Source organism: Delphinapterus leucas, chromosome 9 (assembly GCF_059928025.1).
Source record: "Delphinapterus leucas isolate spDelLeu-1000000601 "Yukka" chromosome 9, BTC_Dleu_Yukka2, whole genome shotgun sequence".
Taxonomy (NCBI): domain Eukaryota; kingdom Metazoa; phylum Chordata; class Mammalia; order Artiodactyla; family Monodontidae; genus Delphinapterus; species Delphinapterus leucas.
The window spans coordinates 96,715,354-96,732,470 of record NC_143137.1 but is presented as its reverse complement, the minus strand read 5'-3'; the positions used below and the strand labels follow the sequence as shown (position 1 = coordinate 96,732,470).

The 17,117-nt window shown below is 47.8% G+C and overlaps 1 protein-coding gene across 6 annotated transcripts in view; it reads right to left on the bottom strand.

Moving 5' to 3' along the window:
- Positions 1–17,117, bottom strand: part of OGDH (oxoglutarate dehydrogenase) — a 76,674-nt gene that overhangs the window by 20,810 nt on the left and 38,747 nt on the right. For 4 of the 6 annotated variants that reach the window (XM_022593100.2, XM_089917860.1, XM_089917859.1 and 1 more), the window contains exons 5-10: positions 11,388–11,503; positions 8,094–8,248; positions 7,808–7,954; positions 7,191–7,410; positions 6,635–6,814; positions 2,404–2,532 (exon numbers count right to left, since the gene is read on the bottom strand). In XM_022593100.2, coding sequence (XP_022448808.1) covers positions 2,404–2,532; positions 6,635–6,814; positions 7,191–7,410; positions 7,808–7,954; positions 8,094–8,248; positions 11,388–11,503 — 947 coding nt within the window. The remainder of the gene's footprint in view (positions 1–2,403; positions 2,533–6,634; positions 6,815–7,190; positions 7,411–7,807; positions 7,955–8,093; positions 8,249–11,387; positions 11,504–17,117) is intronic. The other 2 variants (XM_089917862.1, XM_089917861.1) reach the window with 1 other exon arrangement.

Below are 17,117 nucleotides of genomic sequence, written 5' to 3'. Positions count from 1 at the left end.
AACAACAGACCCTAATAAGAGAACACTGGAAACTTTATGCTCATAAATTTTACAACTTAAATGAAATGAAAAAATTCCATGAAAGACAGAAGTAACCAGAGCTCACTCAAGAAGAAACAGATAACCTGAATAGTCTTGTATTTACTAAAGAAATGGAATTTACACTTAGAAAAAAGTGCTCATAGGGACTTCCACTTCTGGAAGATGGAGGAGATGTACCTTTCCCTCCTTCTCCTGCTAATAAGTACAATTAAAAACCCAAGGCATTATATATATAAAACAAACACTGAAGGTAGACAGAAGCAAGCAGATCAGCCGGGGACCTCCGGTCCCGAGGAATGACTTGTGATCATTCCCAGGGCTATCTTTTTGCCTCATATAGCCCAGATTTAGGGCTAGGGAAGCAGGCAACTCAGAAACGCCAACAGGCATAGCAAAAAGACGTTTCGAGGAAAGTGGCTCTCTCTGGCCAGAAGACCAGGAACAGGCCGCCTAGCAGTACAGAAGATTTTTAGACAATCATCACCCTGCTGCAGCCAACCCCACAGAAAACACCGTGGCCACCCCCACTTGCCCCAGCAAAGGCCCGGTGTCCCCAGCAGCCCCCCTAGGCTGCTGGTAATTAGGCAACCACTCCATCCCTGGTGTTAGTGGAGGCTACTTGGGAAGCAGTAACAAAGCACCCTTGTCCCACCCTCCGTCCCCTCCCTTCCCTGGGTATCAACAGACCTGGGGTGGGGAACCTGGACCCCTACCCCACCTGGCAGTAACAAGTGTCCCCCAACCCCGACCCGAAATGTCCAGAGGACACCTCCTATAACAGGAGATTTAAATAAGATTCTGAGTTTCATAACATATCCTCAAAATGTCTGGTTTCATAAGAAATCACTTGTTATACCAACAACCAGAAAAATCTTAGCTTGAATGAGAAAAAGCAATCATTAGAAGCCAACACTGAGATGACACAGATTTTAGAATTACCTCACAAAGACTTCATAAAATTACAATTCATAAAATTCAAAGCAAACTTCATAAAAATACCTCAATAAAAATTACGAACATTCCTGAAATACATGAAAAAATAGAAACTCAGCAAAGAAACAGAAGATACAAGAAGAACCAAGTGGAAACTTTAGAGTTGAAAAAACAAACAAACAAACAAACCCCCCCGGGGGGGGTGGAAATCAGGGAAAAAAACCCCAAACCTGAATGGAGGTGCTCTATGGCAGAATGGAAGGGAGAAAGGAAAGACTCAGAGAACTTAAAGATGGAACAGAAATTACCCAATCTAAACAAATGGAGAGGGACTTTCCTGGTGGCGCAGTGGTTAAGAATCCGCCTGCCAATGCAAGGACCACAGGTTCGAGCCCTGGTCTGGGATGATGCCACATGCCGCGGAGCAACTAAGCCCGTGTGCCACAACTACTGAGCCTGCGCTCTAGAGCCCGCGCACCACAACTACTGAGCCCACATGCCACAACTACTGAAACCCATGTGCCTAAAGCCCGTGCTCCACAACAAGAGCAGCCACCGCAATGAGAAGCCCGCGCACCACAATGAAGAGCAGCCCCAACTAGAGAAAGCCCACGCGCAGCAATGAAGACACAACGCAGCCAAAAATAAACAAATAAGTTAATTTTAAAAAAAGAATAAATAATCAAAAAAACCAAAAAAAAAACTGCACCAAAAAAAACCAAGCAATCAACCAAGCAAAAAACTCCTGGGATGGAATTCACCTGACTCTGGAGACTACTCATGGAAAAACTTTTTTCTTTAAAAAAAAAAAAATCCCCCTGTGTCTTGGGCTTCCAATCCCTGTGAATGATCTTTGCTGTACTCTTCCAGATTGAAGACCATTCCTGTTAGCATCTCAGCCCCTACCCAAAAAGCAGTAAAGACTCTCTGTGTTTGGTCATCTGTTTAAAACACAGTTCAGAGACAGGTTGTTTTTAGACCTTTCTCTTTCCTTGGCACCTTTTCAATATCTATTTTATGAAACAACCTATAATGAATTATTTCCATTAAAATTAATATTTTAAGAATATATAATGCCATGAGAAAACACTGTGGTAAATAAGAAGTGGATATAAAACTGTGTGTACAGAACCCAGTTTCTTAAAAGAGGAAAGCCATCTATGTGCTTGTGGATATGGAAGAAAATATTCTGAAATAACACCATGATCTTAAACACTGTAATTAAAATCTCTCCACTTTAAAGAAAGTTTCCTGTTTGTCCAAGTTTATTAATCAGAAAACAACAAATGTATTAAATGATGAAACCATGTCATTCTAAGTAAGGCTGATGTGAGCGTAGAAGCCTCAGGAGAAAGTCTAATTGATGCTGTGGCCTCCACAGCCTTCTCTGCTGCAAAGACCCCAGAGCCCGCCTGGAGCCCAGGTTACCTGGTTGTTGACGACCACGTGGACAGTGCCGTGAGTCGTGTAGGACGGCAGGTCACTCAGGTGGAAGGTCTCGTACACGATGCCCTGGCCGGCAAATGCAGCGTCCCCGTGCAGAAGGATGGACATGACCTGCAGACATGCAAAGGAGACCCCAAATGTGACATGGTCCCGACCACCACGTCCACAAGGCACACTGGAGATTCAGTCACAATCCACTTTTCAAAAAATGATGTATTTTGAGATAATTTCGAACTTAGAAAGGAAACGGCAGGAAGGCACAAAGACCCCCAGGCCCCCCCGCACCCCGTTCCCCCTGAGAACGTGCTCCACGAGGGTGCCCTCCATGTCCGCGCACCTGCCACCCTGCCATCAACTGCTGCAGAGCCAATGCCACCACCCCTGAACCCACCACGCAGGGCCCTCTCGTCAGGAAGGCAGTGCTGGCCCAGACCCCACGGGGACGCACTCTTAGGGCCAGGCCTTGGGCTCCGATGGTCCTGTGTGACCAGACTCAGGAACGGTGCATTCCGTACCAGAGGACGCCAGAGCTGGCCTACCCCACGTGGATGAAGTTGACTTGGATCACATGGACAGGTAGCTGTCTGTCTGTTTCTCCCTTTTTTTTTTTTTGGTCATGCTGCACGGCATGTGGGATCCTAGTTCCTCAACCAGGGATCGAACCTGCACCCCCTGCAGTGGAAGTGCAGAGTCTTAACCACTGGACCGCCAGGAAGTCTGTGTTTCTCCCTTTAAACTCGCCATTTCTCCTCGGTAACGAGAACAGTGAGGAAAACTTCTAGATCTTGCTCCTTACCACACCTCCACCCACCCAGCAGCCTGAGCGGCACCCCTGGGATGCTGCCAGGTGTCACTCCTACCTTCACGCGCTGGCATTCCATAAAAGCTTTCTCTTCTCGACTTTTATTTATCTGTATTAATATGTGCTCCCGGATTCCTGTTTTATTCAACTGGCTGTAACTGACTAGTATCTGTAGTTATTTGGACGCTCAGCGCTGCCCCATACTCGGCGTGGGGGTCCCGTGCCATCTGGACAGGCCCCATGGCTCGTGGGGGCCTCCGTGCTTTCTGGCACAACAGAGATCTCAGCCCCCTGCTGCACTGTTCCTGCCCAGCCCTGGAATCAGACACTTCTCTAAGGAGCCTGGTCCCTTCAGTGGAGGACGGCACTGAAGACTAGTATTTGTGTGCTCATCACCACTAGAGCATCACACTTCTAGGCTCTTTCAGCACAGAGCCAAAAACCAGATGCACAGGCTCACATACACAGCGATTTCTAAATCTGTACACTGTACAACTATGACGCCTCCAATTCCAATCCTATTTCTGGGCCTTCCTCCTTCTGCACTTATAAACACCCCCTACACCGTGAGACACTGTTCCCACTGTCCTCAACACATGACCTGTTTGCTTGGTACAGCCCCACGGCCCTGCCACCCCTGCTCCTTGACGCCCTCTTGCTGTGTTTACTCAACTCCTGTCACCTCCCTGGCCCGCAGCGCCAGGAAGGGAAGGTCCACGTGCTCTTCGGGGACAAAAATCTAGATTTTTTTTTTAGCAGAACCCCATGTGTCCTGCCCTGAGGGACACAGGGACACTGTCTGGGACAGGTGGAAGTGGACACAAGTGTCGGGTCTGCGCAGGGACCTCCTCAGAGGATTGCAGCCTTGCCAGGGCCCAAACGACTGGGGGACATGGTGCCTCTTCCTGCTCGCCAGGACGCGCGTTTCTCTGCAGAGCCTTCTCTGTACAACCTCGGCCTTCTGCCATCGGGCACCTCAGGGTCAGCCTCCCCTCTCCTCACGCTGTTTCTCTTGATCTTCTGGAGAAGCTGTATTGTGCCCCTTGCTAGGCTGCACTCGGTCCCTTGTGTTCCTCAGCACAGCGCTGCTTGCTAAAATCACACACCCTGGCGGCCCGATCTGGACCCAGGTAGGAGTGGGCCTCCGTCCGTGGCAGGCCACCCGCGGCGCTAGGGAGCTGCTTTCCCACATGAATGCCCCAAGGGCCACATCAGCCCTGAGCCAAGCTGGGTCAGGCTCAGTCTTGCACCAGGTTATAGAACCTTGGCCACATTTATAGAAATTACATAGTTTTTTTCTGAAACACTGAAGGTTATGTAACAAACACTCCAGCTCCCTGGATTCTGGGTTTAACAGAAATCAGATAATTGCCTAAGGGTTTGGGAAGAGTAGCCAGGAGAGCAGGTGTGAAGGACTGGTGGGGTCTGGACCCACCCGCTGAGCACGGGCAAGGGTGGGCTCAGATAGAGGGGCGGGGGCAGGGCCCTGGAGGGATGGGCCATCCACGCCAGGCAGGGCACTCCCATGGACAGGGCACTCCCTCAGACAAGTGCCTGGTGACCACACAGGGCTAATCAGCCTCTCCTGGCCTCACAGGATGGACTGCTGTGATCATCTGAAGCATGTTAGACACCCTCCACCACTTCTCCCTAGTTCTTTCATTCCTTTTCAGGATGTCTCCAGCATTCTAAGCAAGCGATGTTGGAGTGGCTTTTCGTCTGTAATTTATGAACGTAGATGTCACAAAGTTTTCTGCACTCCTGTTCCCTTCCCTGGCCCCAAATGCCTAGGCAAGGGTCCCAGCCACAGACAGCAGAAATGCTGGAGGCACTGGTCACTGATGCTGGTTTCCTCCCTATCCGTCCCTGGCCACTGTGTCACTGGTGGTCTCGGGGGCTGCACAGGAAGCCACTTTCTACCCTCTTGGAGTTTCTGAGGCACCATCCAGGCCCCCAAACTCAGCAAAGTAACTCTCATGTCCCGACACCCTCCCCATGGGCCACACTCTTTGTGGTGCAGGAACCACTTCCTGTTCCCAATGCCACCTCTGGTCGGGATCCCGTTACCCTCTAACCGTCCAAACACAGCACGAGTAGACTCACAGTGTTTTAAATTATAGAACCTAGTAGACTAATGCTTGGTTCCACCTCTAAAAAGTCTGACCCCTCTCCAGGGCATCCCTGGGCCAGGCTGCCCTGCCCAGCTCCTCCCTGCTCTGCCCACAGCACAACCCCACCTCCATCCTTGTCCTTCTTTCATCTCCAGAGAATGTCCTTTTCTTCCCGTCTACCTAAATCCTGCTGTTTCTTTAATTAAATATGACAACTACCTGCTCTATCGATGAGAGGATTTGACTGCCTTTCATTCCACTTCCTTCCACACCCATATACCTCTTCTGAAGTTCTTTACCAGTGAACCTGCAGCTTTACATCACATTGTGTATGTTCTGTTAGCTTCCTCACATATGACCCTATTTCTAGGAAGAGCAAGAGATGCTTGAGAGTAGGGTGGTGATGCTGACTTTGAACATACCCCAGAATGCACATGCAGACATTACAAAAACTTGATTTTTCTTATTGCTTGGCTTTGAGGTTATCATTAAGTAATAAGAACTGTACAATTTGTTACAGACAAACTTCTACTTTGAGGTTAAACAAGGACAAACAGTTAAAATCCACTGAGGATTTCTATACGTAAGTAGGCTGTCCAACCAACATTAAACATTCAGCGTCACACACCTGGAAAATGCCGGTACCAGGGCCGCCCGGAACTCGAGCTGTTCTCCAACTCTAAACGGTGCCACCCTGCTACAAACTCGAACACCTCTCCTCCCATCTGTCAGTATTTGTTTTTTTTGTGGTACGCGGGCCTCTCACTGCTGTGGCCTCTCCCGTTGCGGAGCACAGGCTCTGGACGCGCAGGCTCAGCGGCTATGGCTCACGGGCCCAGCCGCTCCGCGGCATGTGCGATCTTCCCAGACCGGGGCACGAACCCGCGTCCCCTGCATCGGCAAGCGGACTCTCAACCACCGCGCCACCAGGGAAGCCCCCCATCTGTCAGTTTTACAGTTCCTCCTTTAGGCTCACCCACATCTTTTCCTTAAGACTCTCTCCTCCTGTTCAGTGACAAAGCCTCTTTGTCCGCCATGATACTGTACAAAACTAGCTTCTCCACAGGTGTGGTGACAATGAAAGCAATCTACTCCCCACCTAGCTCTGGTGGTCACAACTTGGAAGGAAACATTATCTGTAACGGATAAATTTATTAATACTATGGCTACTCTTTCAAGATCCATTCAGAATATTTTGTTAAATTCCAGAAACATGAGGTCTGGGACGTGCCTGAGGCTGTGAGCCGGTCCTGGACCATCTGGCCTCAGGGCTGCCCCTGGCCAGCCCCCGTGGCCTTACCTTCTTTCCCTCGGTGTCCCCACAGTAAAACTGCTCAGCTTTAGTCTTGCCCATCACCACGGGATCGGCAGCCTCCAGGTGGGAAGGGTTCGCCACCAGCGACAGGGTGATGTTCCTGTCGGTCACACGGTTGATCCGCCGGTGATACATGCCCAGGTGGTACTTCACGTCTCCAGAACCCTGAAGGTACAAACAGTCAGCCTTTATCCTGGGCATGGAGATGCTTACTCTTCACGACAGCCCTGTCCTGTGTTATTTCTCCTCCCAGAACCCCCATTCCTGGAAGGATGGAAAGCCTTTCCCCAGAATGGCTCTACCTAGGGCACAGGGAGAAGGTCCCTCAACCAGAGGCGCACGTCCCAAACCCCAGCGGGGAGGACTGCGGGGGCTGCCAAGCCTCTGATCTCTCTTTTCTCCGGGAGGTCGGCCACCGGCCACCTCCTTTGCGAGTGGTATGGAGGATCCCAGGCCCAGGTGCTTCCGGAGAAACAAGCGGAACCAGGGTCTGGTGTGGGTCGGAGCTCTGCTAGTTTCTAAAGGAAGTCGGGTGTCTCACCTCATCAGCTGCCTCCAGCTTTGAGTCGAACTGACAGAAAATCTGCTCCAGCTCCTTCCTGATGACGTTTGCAAGCACGTTCAGCCGCCCTCTGGTGCACAGAGGGGCGAGCAGGGCCTGAGCTGTGTTCCGGGCAGCAGGCAATGCTGTTCTAGCCCCTTCCTCCCCCGATGGACAGGCAGTGCCTCGGTTTGCAGCCCGAGAGGAGCTGAGAGCAGAGCTGATGTGGGACACTCAGCCTCTGCTTGCCCGGCACCCAGGGCCACGACGAGGTGGGAGGAAGAAAGGTAGAAAACGGAGAAACACTGCCGGCCTGTGGCGAACGCTCCACCCTCAGCCTCCGCTGCCGCCTCAAGCTGAGGTCTCCGCTCCATGTCACCGAGCAGCCTTCCCTCTAGGTTAACCTCCCTCAGTGGTGATCCCGACAAGGGCATGAGGCCAAGATGCCTGCCTAAAACCACTGTGGCCTTGAGTGTGACAGTGGCTACTGAGGGAGGGGGATGCTGTGGCGATGGCTGTCCCAGGACAGGGGTGCAAGTGCGTTCCAGGCGAGCCAGCCTCCTTGCTTGCCTAGTGCCCCACCCCGTGCTCTGGATGCATGAAGGGCAGCCAGGTACCTGTGCGGCATCCCCATGATCACGTAGTCCACTCCGTTCTCACTTGACTTGTCAATGATGGTCTTGAGGGCAGGAATCAGCACCTCGCAGCCTTCGAGACCAAAGCGCTTCTCAGATGACCACTTCCGCTGCAGGAACTCCTCAAACCTGGACAGGAACCAAGCCACTCTGAAAAGCCAAGGCACCAGGGCCAACCTTGCTCTCGTGGGGCTGTGGCCACGCTCCAAACCCACCCACCCCTGTCAACAGGCTGTGCCACACTGACGGGACCAGTGCAGCCCCGTACCTGGTGGAGCGCACTAGCCGGGCCAGCAGGGTCCGCTTCTCCTCATTGGTGAACTGCATGATCCCAGGCGTCTCGAATTTCTGCCGGATCCACTGGCACTGCTCCAGGTCATTGATGAACATGAACTCCACCCCAATGTGCTGGCAGTACGCCATCTGTTTTTCACGCACACACACACGATCAAGGGGATGTCCCCCCAGGTGTGTTGACTGCCCACTCAGCCAGAAGGCTGGCAGAACAGGTGGCCTCCCTTTCAAATGCAACAGAGCCAGCTGTGGCCTGGGGCACCAAGCTTGGGCCCACAACCTCCTCTCACTCTGAACCTGGCCATGAAATACTTCCTCCACAGAGTACAGAGCCCAATAGGCAGGGAGGGGACAGTGAGAACCACTAAGCCGAGACATGCTCCCCTCATGGCGGGAGGACAGAAGCACCAGCCCAGGGACGGGGAAGCTCCTGGGGAAGACAGGTTCTCTGACCTCAAGGTCAGACTGTGCCCACCACCCTGAGAAAGAAAGGCCCTGTGCTGCCGGTGGATATCACAGCTCAGTGGCCACTTAAGTTAGCAGGCTTTTATTTATTTATTTTTAAAATTTATTTATTTATGGCTGCGTTGGGTCTTCGTTGCTGCGTGTGGGCTTTCTCTAGTTGCGGCGAGCTGGGGCTACTCTTCGTTGCGGTGCGCGGGCTTCTCGTGGTGGTGGCTTCTCTTGTTGCGGAGCACAGGCTCTAGGCACGCGGGCTTCAGTAGTTGCGGCACGCAGGCTTCAGTAGTTGCGGCACGGGGGCTCAGTAGTTGTGGCTCATGGGCTCTAGAGCGCAGGCTCAGTAGTTGTGGTGCACGGGCTTAGCTGCTCCACGGCATGTGGGATCTTCCCGGACCAGGGCTCAAACCCATGTCCCCTGCATTGGCAGGAGGATTCTTAACCACTGCTTTTAGGAATTTAAAAAGCAATGCCCTGGTGTGCCAATAATTTTTTAAAATTAATTGATATGTATATATATTGGCCACGCTGCACATCTTGTGGGATCTCAGTTCCCTGACCAGGGATCAAACCCGGGCCATGGTAGTGATACCGCTGAATCCTAACCACTAGGCCACCAGGGAACTCCCGACAATAAGTTTTAGAGCCCACAAATGCCTTTCAACGTCTTCGCAGCAGCCATGCTGACCAAGCACTTAGAGGGCCAGGTTCTGCTTGGTGGTTCTGTCTGTGACCCCCTTTGGTTTTCACAACAGACATGGAAACTGGCTGGCACAGTGCAGGGTGAGGATGCACCTGGGATCCCAGTGGTGGGTCTAGATGTGACACCAGAGCAGGGGTGGGCACCTCTGCATGTTAATTCTATGATAATGAAACAAAGGGACATTTGCCTGAACTCAAAATAATGGCCAACCACAACGCGCTCTCGCTATCATCCTAGCCAAGAGGAGGAAAATCTTGCCTAGGGACAAAAAGAGGAAATGGATCTGGGAAAGACCTTGGTGTTTAAGGTGTTTTCATTAACTCCAAAACTATATTTCCCTGAGGACACCTCATGTGATAAACTGGGAACTTTTAAACTGGATGCACAAGAAGCCCAGGGATGGGGGGTGCTGGCCTGCCTTCCCTGACTTCAGAGCCAGCGCGAGTCACCACTTCCACCGGAGCTGTACAGTGACAGTGCCCTGATCTACTGAGCCGCAGAAGAAAGTGTATTTCTACACAAACACATTTGAGAAAACATGGCCCAGCCACAGCGTCTGTTAACATGAACCTTGAACCTTCCTCCATCAGCTTAAAAAAGGGTGCATCTTCCCTGGGACCCAAGTCTGAGTTGTAAGTCTAGCAGAGAGGAGAGGAAGGGGTGGGGAGAGAGGGGAGGGGAAGGGGAGAGGGGAGGGGAGGGGAAGAGAATGAAGGAAGGGAAAGGGGGAGAGGAGGGGGGAGGGAGGAAGTGGGGAGGGAAGAGGCGGGGAGGGGGAGGGGGCCCCCTCCTTTACCCATGGAGGCAGGAGAACACGCCCGTGCTCCTTATGCCTGATGGGCAGTATGTCCATTACTGAACAATTAAAGGCTCAAAGGAAATTATTAGGTCAAAAACAGTATGTCTCCATTATTATCAGCATGAATTTAGCTATTAACTTGGACACATAGTTACTGGGCCCCTGGATCATATTTTGTTTCTCCTGTTCTTGGCTCAATCCCCAGGAGAAAAGGGCAGGGAGTTTTAGGTGCCGATTCTTAGCTTCTCTCTCTAGTGAGACGTTAGGAAGCCAAGAAATTGCACTCGCTCTAAATATTCAAAGAGCTGCAAGTTGATTATTATGTCACGGGACCAAGAACATACTTAAGCTCTGTCAGCTCACACAGCCGCCCAGTGCACGCACATGTCACGTGTAAACATACCTAACCCACCATCATCGGGTGAGTGTACGTAAATATCTGTAAACAACGAGAAGGGGTATTCCGAACTGGGACAAGTCAGAATGGTAGGCTCTCTTGGAAGAGCCCTGGACGTGGGGCCCTCTGGGGACAGGGGGTGCTATGGCTGGGACCCCTGGAGTCCAGGTCCAAGTGTCCACAACAGCCCAACTCCTGGATTCTGGCACTGGATGAAATGAAAGCCGTGCATGGCTCTCTGCCCCTTTCAAATGCTGGATCAGTACAACCTGGGGCTCGAGCAGTCGCTTGTAAACACAGCTGCGTATCCCTATCTCTGGGAGATTTGTAAAAATGCACATTTCCAGGTTCCAAAACCAGAGCTGACTCAGTTGGTCGTAGGTGGGCCAGGAACCTCCCCAGGCGTTCCTATTCAAGTTGTTTTGGGAATGACACCCTTTATTTACCTAATGCTTTAGGACACATTTTTTTCTTTTTCTGGTACATGGGCCTCTCACTGTTGTGGCCTCTCCCATTGTGGAGCACAGGCTCCGGACTTGCAGGCCCAGTGGCCATGGCTCACGGGCCCAGCCGCTCTGCGGCATGTGGGATCCTCCCGGACCGGGGCACGAACCCGTGTCCCCTGCATCGGCAGGCGGACTCCCAACCACTGCGCCACCAGGGAAGCCCAGGACACATTTTTTAAAGTCGGAAGCAGAGTCTACATTTTGTTATGGTTGATTGTAAAAAAAAAAAAGCATGGAATTTCATCAACAAAATAGCAAAAAACAGAACAAAACAATTCCCCTTCCCTTACATTAACAAAATATATAGGATCAAGAGAAAAACAACCTAGTCTGGAGGCCTCCTGCCAACACAAGTTTTTAGCAAGTCCACTGGAGTTTTCTGGAAACGACTTGTGTTTTCTTACCTCCAGGCGCCGGATGATCTCCCGCAGCGGAAGGGCCGACTCCTGTCCACCGATGAACGTGGTGGTGGGCAGGTGGAAGACCTTGTCCAGGTCAGATTCGTCCAGGCCGTAGAACCCTACGGGGGTGAGGAGAGATGGGCACAGCCATACGGGGGCCACAGTTTAGGAAAAGGGGGAGGGACTCCCCAGGGGAGAGAAAAAAGAAGAACAAAATCATAAAAACCTCTGTTATGTATGAAAATAAATACTATATTACAGCCAGAAACACAAACTTTAGCAACAAACAGAAGCTGAGTATATTACTGGCATCACAGGTAAAGGAGAATAAATTCATATGATGCATATATTAGTCCAGTGCACCAATTATTCATAATTTAGAGAAAAATGTATTTCAAGGCCCCACAGACACAAAGCGATTTAGGTTTGAAAAGGCACTGGGTAAGTCAATCAGAAAGCAAATGAAAAACAGTTAAGGAGAGAATTCAAGTAGAAAATGAGGAACTGGACTAGACTAGGTCATGTATGTCTTAATGGTGATGGCATTTGTATGTGGTGAGTGGAAGCTAGGAGACTGAGAAGGGAGGGACAGTCACCAAGAAGCCCAGTGGCCTGCGGGAGAGCTGCCAGGCAGCAGGGCAGAGGCTTCCACAGCCACCTCTGATGAAGGACGGCGCCATCTCCTGGAAGACCTCCAACTGCACATAAAGACCCATCCTCCAGACAGCGCTCATAAGTCACAGATCTGATTATCGCTCTCCCCAGTCCAATACCGACACGTATTTACTGACTAATTGCTAAGGAACCGACTATCACTGACTTATCACTGCTATTTGCTGAGCACCACGTGCAAGGTGCTCCTCATCTGAAAGCATATTTCAAACTGACAAACATGTGATAGAGTGGAGGGGCTCTTTCCAGGGCATTATGCGCTTGTTTCATGTTGCAATAATTATCAAAGGGGAAGAGGCTTGGAGGAAAACTGTCCAGTGACACTATAGGTTAGGCTCCCACCCACAAGATATTGGCTGGAGTGAGGCAAGGTGCAGTTCACAATCCCAGACGCCAGGATGAAATGTGAAACGAGCACCCACAGTCTCTAACACCTGACTGTGCAAGATAAGACAGTCTCCCATTTCCTGGCCTAATTAAGTGTAAGTAAGACAGAGGGCCCAGTAAGGGACCCAAGCAGTCGCTTGCAAACACAGCTGTGTATCCAAATCTCTAGGGAATTTGGGAGATTTGTAAAAATGCACACTCCCAGGCTCCAATGCCAGGACTTGACTCAATTGGTCATGGATGGGCCATGAACATCCCTGGATGATCCTATCAAGCTGGCTTGGGAACCACAGCTTTTATTTATCTAATGCTCTAGGACACTTTTTTTTTTTTTTAACTTTTAAAAGCAAATTCTATGTTTTTCAACCTTTTTTTGTTTTATTAAAACAAAAGCAACCTGGCTTTTTTTCACCTTGGGGTGGTGGTGGTGATGGTAGAGTGGCTTGGTTAAGCTATGCACCCATTTCTTGCTGTTATTCTATCAAGAATGAGGATGGGCCATCACGTGGGCCTGATAAAGCATGGCTCTGGCCCTTCACAGCCCAGCTCTCAGTGTTTATGGAGGAAAACCAGAGTTATCTGGGGGACACTTTTCCTAGCTCATGGGAACACTCAGCAGTGGGGGCTAAGGGAACCAGGGTATCCAAAGAGTGCACACTCTGTTGGGAACAGTTTGAACATTTTGATTGTGGAGTTAACCAACGACCTGTGTGTCCCAGAGGAGAACGTGGGCTTGTCGTGACCTTTCAGCATGAAGAGCCCTTGGCCTCACCACATGGGTGATTCTTCATTTCCATCACCGTGAACTGATCATTCTTGGGCTCTACTACTGAACTTCAAAACTGCTGGCCTTGCTTCTGAGTTCTTCAGTCATTTGACAACTTAAATCTACAGATGTCTGGGAAGGTAGTATAGACATATGCCTACCTATTCCCCCACCAAGTGCAACTAAAAATCCCAGATATCATATATAAAACAAATGCAAGATTACGCCAAAGGGTGGAGAAAAAAGCCAACCAGCCAAGGAGGTCCCTGGGTTTCCTTTTGGGCTCCCATATCCCAGACTTGGAGCAAAGAATGTGGAAACTTCTACAGGTGTACACAGAAAAAGCCCCAACAAAAGCTGCTCTCTTTAAAGGACCAGGAGAAAGGCAGCCTCGCAGGACAGAAAACTTTTAGACTGTAACTGCTCTGTTCCACCCAAACATACGGAACACACTGCAGTCCCATCAACACCCTTCTCAGGCTGCAGTGCACTCTGACCTCTGACCCCACCCAAAGGTTTCAAAGAAGGCCCAAGAAGAAGCCCAAACTTTCATTCCCTCTGGGAGGTAATGCACTAGCCCACTCCCCCACCCTAATGTCAACAGAGACTTTGGGGCCCAGAATGTCCATCTCCACCGGGGAGTAACTAGGTGGGCCCCTCCCTACCAGAGCAGTGTTCAGAGGAGCCTTGCTATAACAAAGATTTCAACAAGATCCCATCTCATAATACCCAAAATGTCCCGGTTTCAATATTATAAAAAAAAAAGAAAAATCACTTATAACAAGAACCAGGAATATGTCAGATTGAACGAGAAAAGATAATCAATAGACACTAACACCAAAATGACACAGATGTTAGAATTATCTAAGATTCTGAAGAAGCCATTATCAAATGATTTCAGTGAGCAATTAAAACATGAGACATGAAAAAAAAAATTAAGTCTCAGCAAAGACACAGAAAGTCTCTGCAAAAAATTAAGATGCAAAGAAGCACCAAATGGGAAATTTTGAAACTGCAAAATATAATAACCCCAATTAAAACTTAGTAAACGGGCTCAATGGCATTATCAGAGGACAGAGGATCAGTGAACTTAAAGGGAGAACAACAGAAATAAACCAACCTGAAGAAGACAGAGAAAACAGATTGGGGGGGAAAAAAACGGAAGAAAGTCCTAGGGACATGTGATGCTGTAACAAAAGATTTCACAGTTGTGTTGATGAATCCCAGAAGGAGAATAGAAAGCGGGAGGCTGAAAACTTCCCAAATATGGCAAAAGACTTACTCCACAGACTCAAGAAACTCAGTGAACTCACAAAATAAAGCCAAAGAAATCCATGTCAAAATATGTTACAATTAAACTTCTGAATTTAAAGACAAAAAATCTTGAAAGCAGCCAGAATATAGTGACACTTTGCCTAGAGGGCAAAACGACTCAAATAACAGTGGATTTCTCAACAGAGGACAAAACAACAGAGGACAAAATAATAGAGGATTTCTCAACAGAAGCCATGGAGACCAGAAGGAAGTAGCACCACACTTACCAAGAGCTGAAAGAAAAGAACTGTTTCCCCAGAATCCTATATACAGTGATAATATCCTATAGGAATGAAGGAGAAATCAAAACATTTTCAGATGAAGAGAACTAAGAGAATCTGTCATCCTAAATGAATGGCTAAAAGAAGTTGTAAACAGAAAGGAAATGATACCAGAAGGAATCAGACAGGAGGAAGGAAGAAAGAACATGGAACTAAAAAATACAGGTAAATAAAAGACTTTCCTTCTCCTCGTGGGTCTTCTAAATTATGTTTGATGATTGAAGCAAAATTTGTAATATTATCTGATGCAGTTCTAAACATATGTAGAGGAAATGTTTAAGATAACTATATATTTTACATGGAGAGAAGGAAGGGATGTAAAGGGAGGTAAGTACACTTCACCTGAACTGGTAAAATGATGACATCATTAGATTGTGATAAGTTATGTAGTGATGTAACACCTAAACAGCCACTAAAAAGGCTAAAAACCACTAAAAACACAAAGAGAGATGATCAAAAAGACTATATATAAATAAAAATGGAATTTTAAAGTATAGGTTTAAAAACCTAGAGGAAGTCAGGAAAAAGAAAGCAGAGAAATGAATAGGGCCAAACAAAATGAAGGATAAAATGGTAGATTTAAGCCCTAACATATCAATAGTTACATTAAATATAAATGGTCTAAATATACTACTTAAATGACAGAGATTGACGGAGTGGATTAAAAAAACAGGACTCAACTATATGCTTGACTTCAAATACAGTGATTTAGGCAGACTGAAAGTAAAAGGATGGAAGAAGATATGTCATGTAAAACATGTCCAACAGAAGCAGGAGTAGCTATATTATCATCAGATAAAGTATATATTAGAGCAAAGAAAATTACTAGAGACAGAGAGGGACATTGTATGATAAAAAGATCAATCCACCCAGAAGACATAGCAATTCTAAATGTGTGTGCACCAAACAACAGAGATGCAAAATATGTGAAAAAAAACACACCAAAACTGAGTACTGAAAAGAAAAATAGACAAACCCACAGTTCGTCTGGAGGCTTCAAAGCCCTTCACTCAATAATCGACTAAAAAAGTAGATAGAAAGTTGCCAAAGATATAGAAAGACTCTATAACTGACAGGATCTAATGGACATTTATAGGACACTTCACCAAACAACAGCAGAGTACGCATTCTTTCCAAATGTCCATGGAACAAATGCCAATTCAGACAATATAGTGGGCCATAAAAACACCTCAACAAATTTAGCAGAACTGAGGGACTTCCCTGGTGGTCCAGTGGTTAAGCATCTGCCTTCCAATTCAGGGGATGTGGGTTCGATCCCTGGTCACGGAACTAGGATCCCACATGCCATGGGGCAACTAAGCCTGTGCGCCGCAACTAGAGAGAAGCCAGTGCGATGCAACTGGAGAAGCCCACATGCTGTAACAAAAGATCCCGTGTGCTGTGACTAAGGCTCAACGAAGCCAAAAACAAAAAAATTTAGCAGAACTGAAATTATATGGAGTACATTCTCCAACAACAATGGAATCAAACTAGAAATCAATAAGAGAAATATAAAAGGAAAATCTCCAAATTCTTGGAAACTAAACAACACCTTCTAAATAATCCATGAGTCAAAGAAGAAATATTAAGGGGTATCAGAAAATACACTGAACTGAATGGAAACGAAAATACAGTATGTCAAAGTTTGTAGGACAGCTAAAGCAGTTCTGACAGGGAAATTTATAGCAGTAAATGCAAACATTAGAGAAGAGGAAAAGGCTCTAATCAGTAATCTATAAGATCTTACCACAAGAACCTAGAAAAAGAAGGAAAAAAAAAACCAATACAAAGAAAGCAGAAGTAAGGAAATAAAGATAAGAACAGAAATCAATGAAATTGAAAACAGCAAAACAGAAAAATCAATGAAACAGCCGGTTCTTTGGAAAGATCAGTAACATTGACAAACTTCTAACAGGACTAACAGAAAAAGAGAATACACAAATTACCAGTATCAGGAATAAAAGGGGATATCAATACAGACCCTGCAGATATCAAAAAGATACTAAGGGAATACTATGAACAACATACACTTGACAACTCAGATGTAAACAAACCATTCCTAGAACAACACAAACTGCTGTTACCCACCCACTATGAAAGAGATAATCTGAATAGCTCTAACTTTTAAAGAAATCGAATTCATAAATAAAAAGCTTCTGAAAAAGAAATCCAAACCCATATGGTTTTGCTGGGAAATTCTACTGGATGTTTAAAGAAGAATTAACACCAACTCTACACAGTCTCTTTCAGGAATTAGAGTAGGAAGAAAACTTCTCAGCTTATTTTACAAAGCTAGAATTACCCTGATACCAA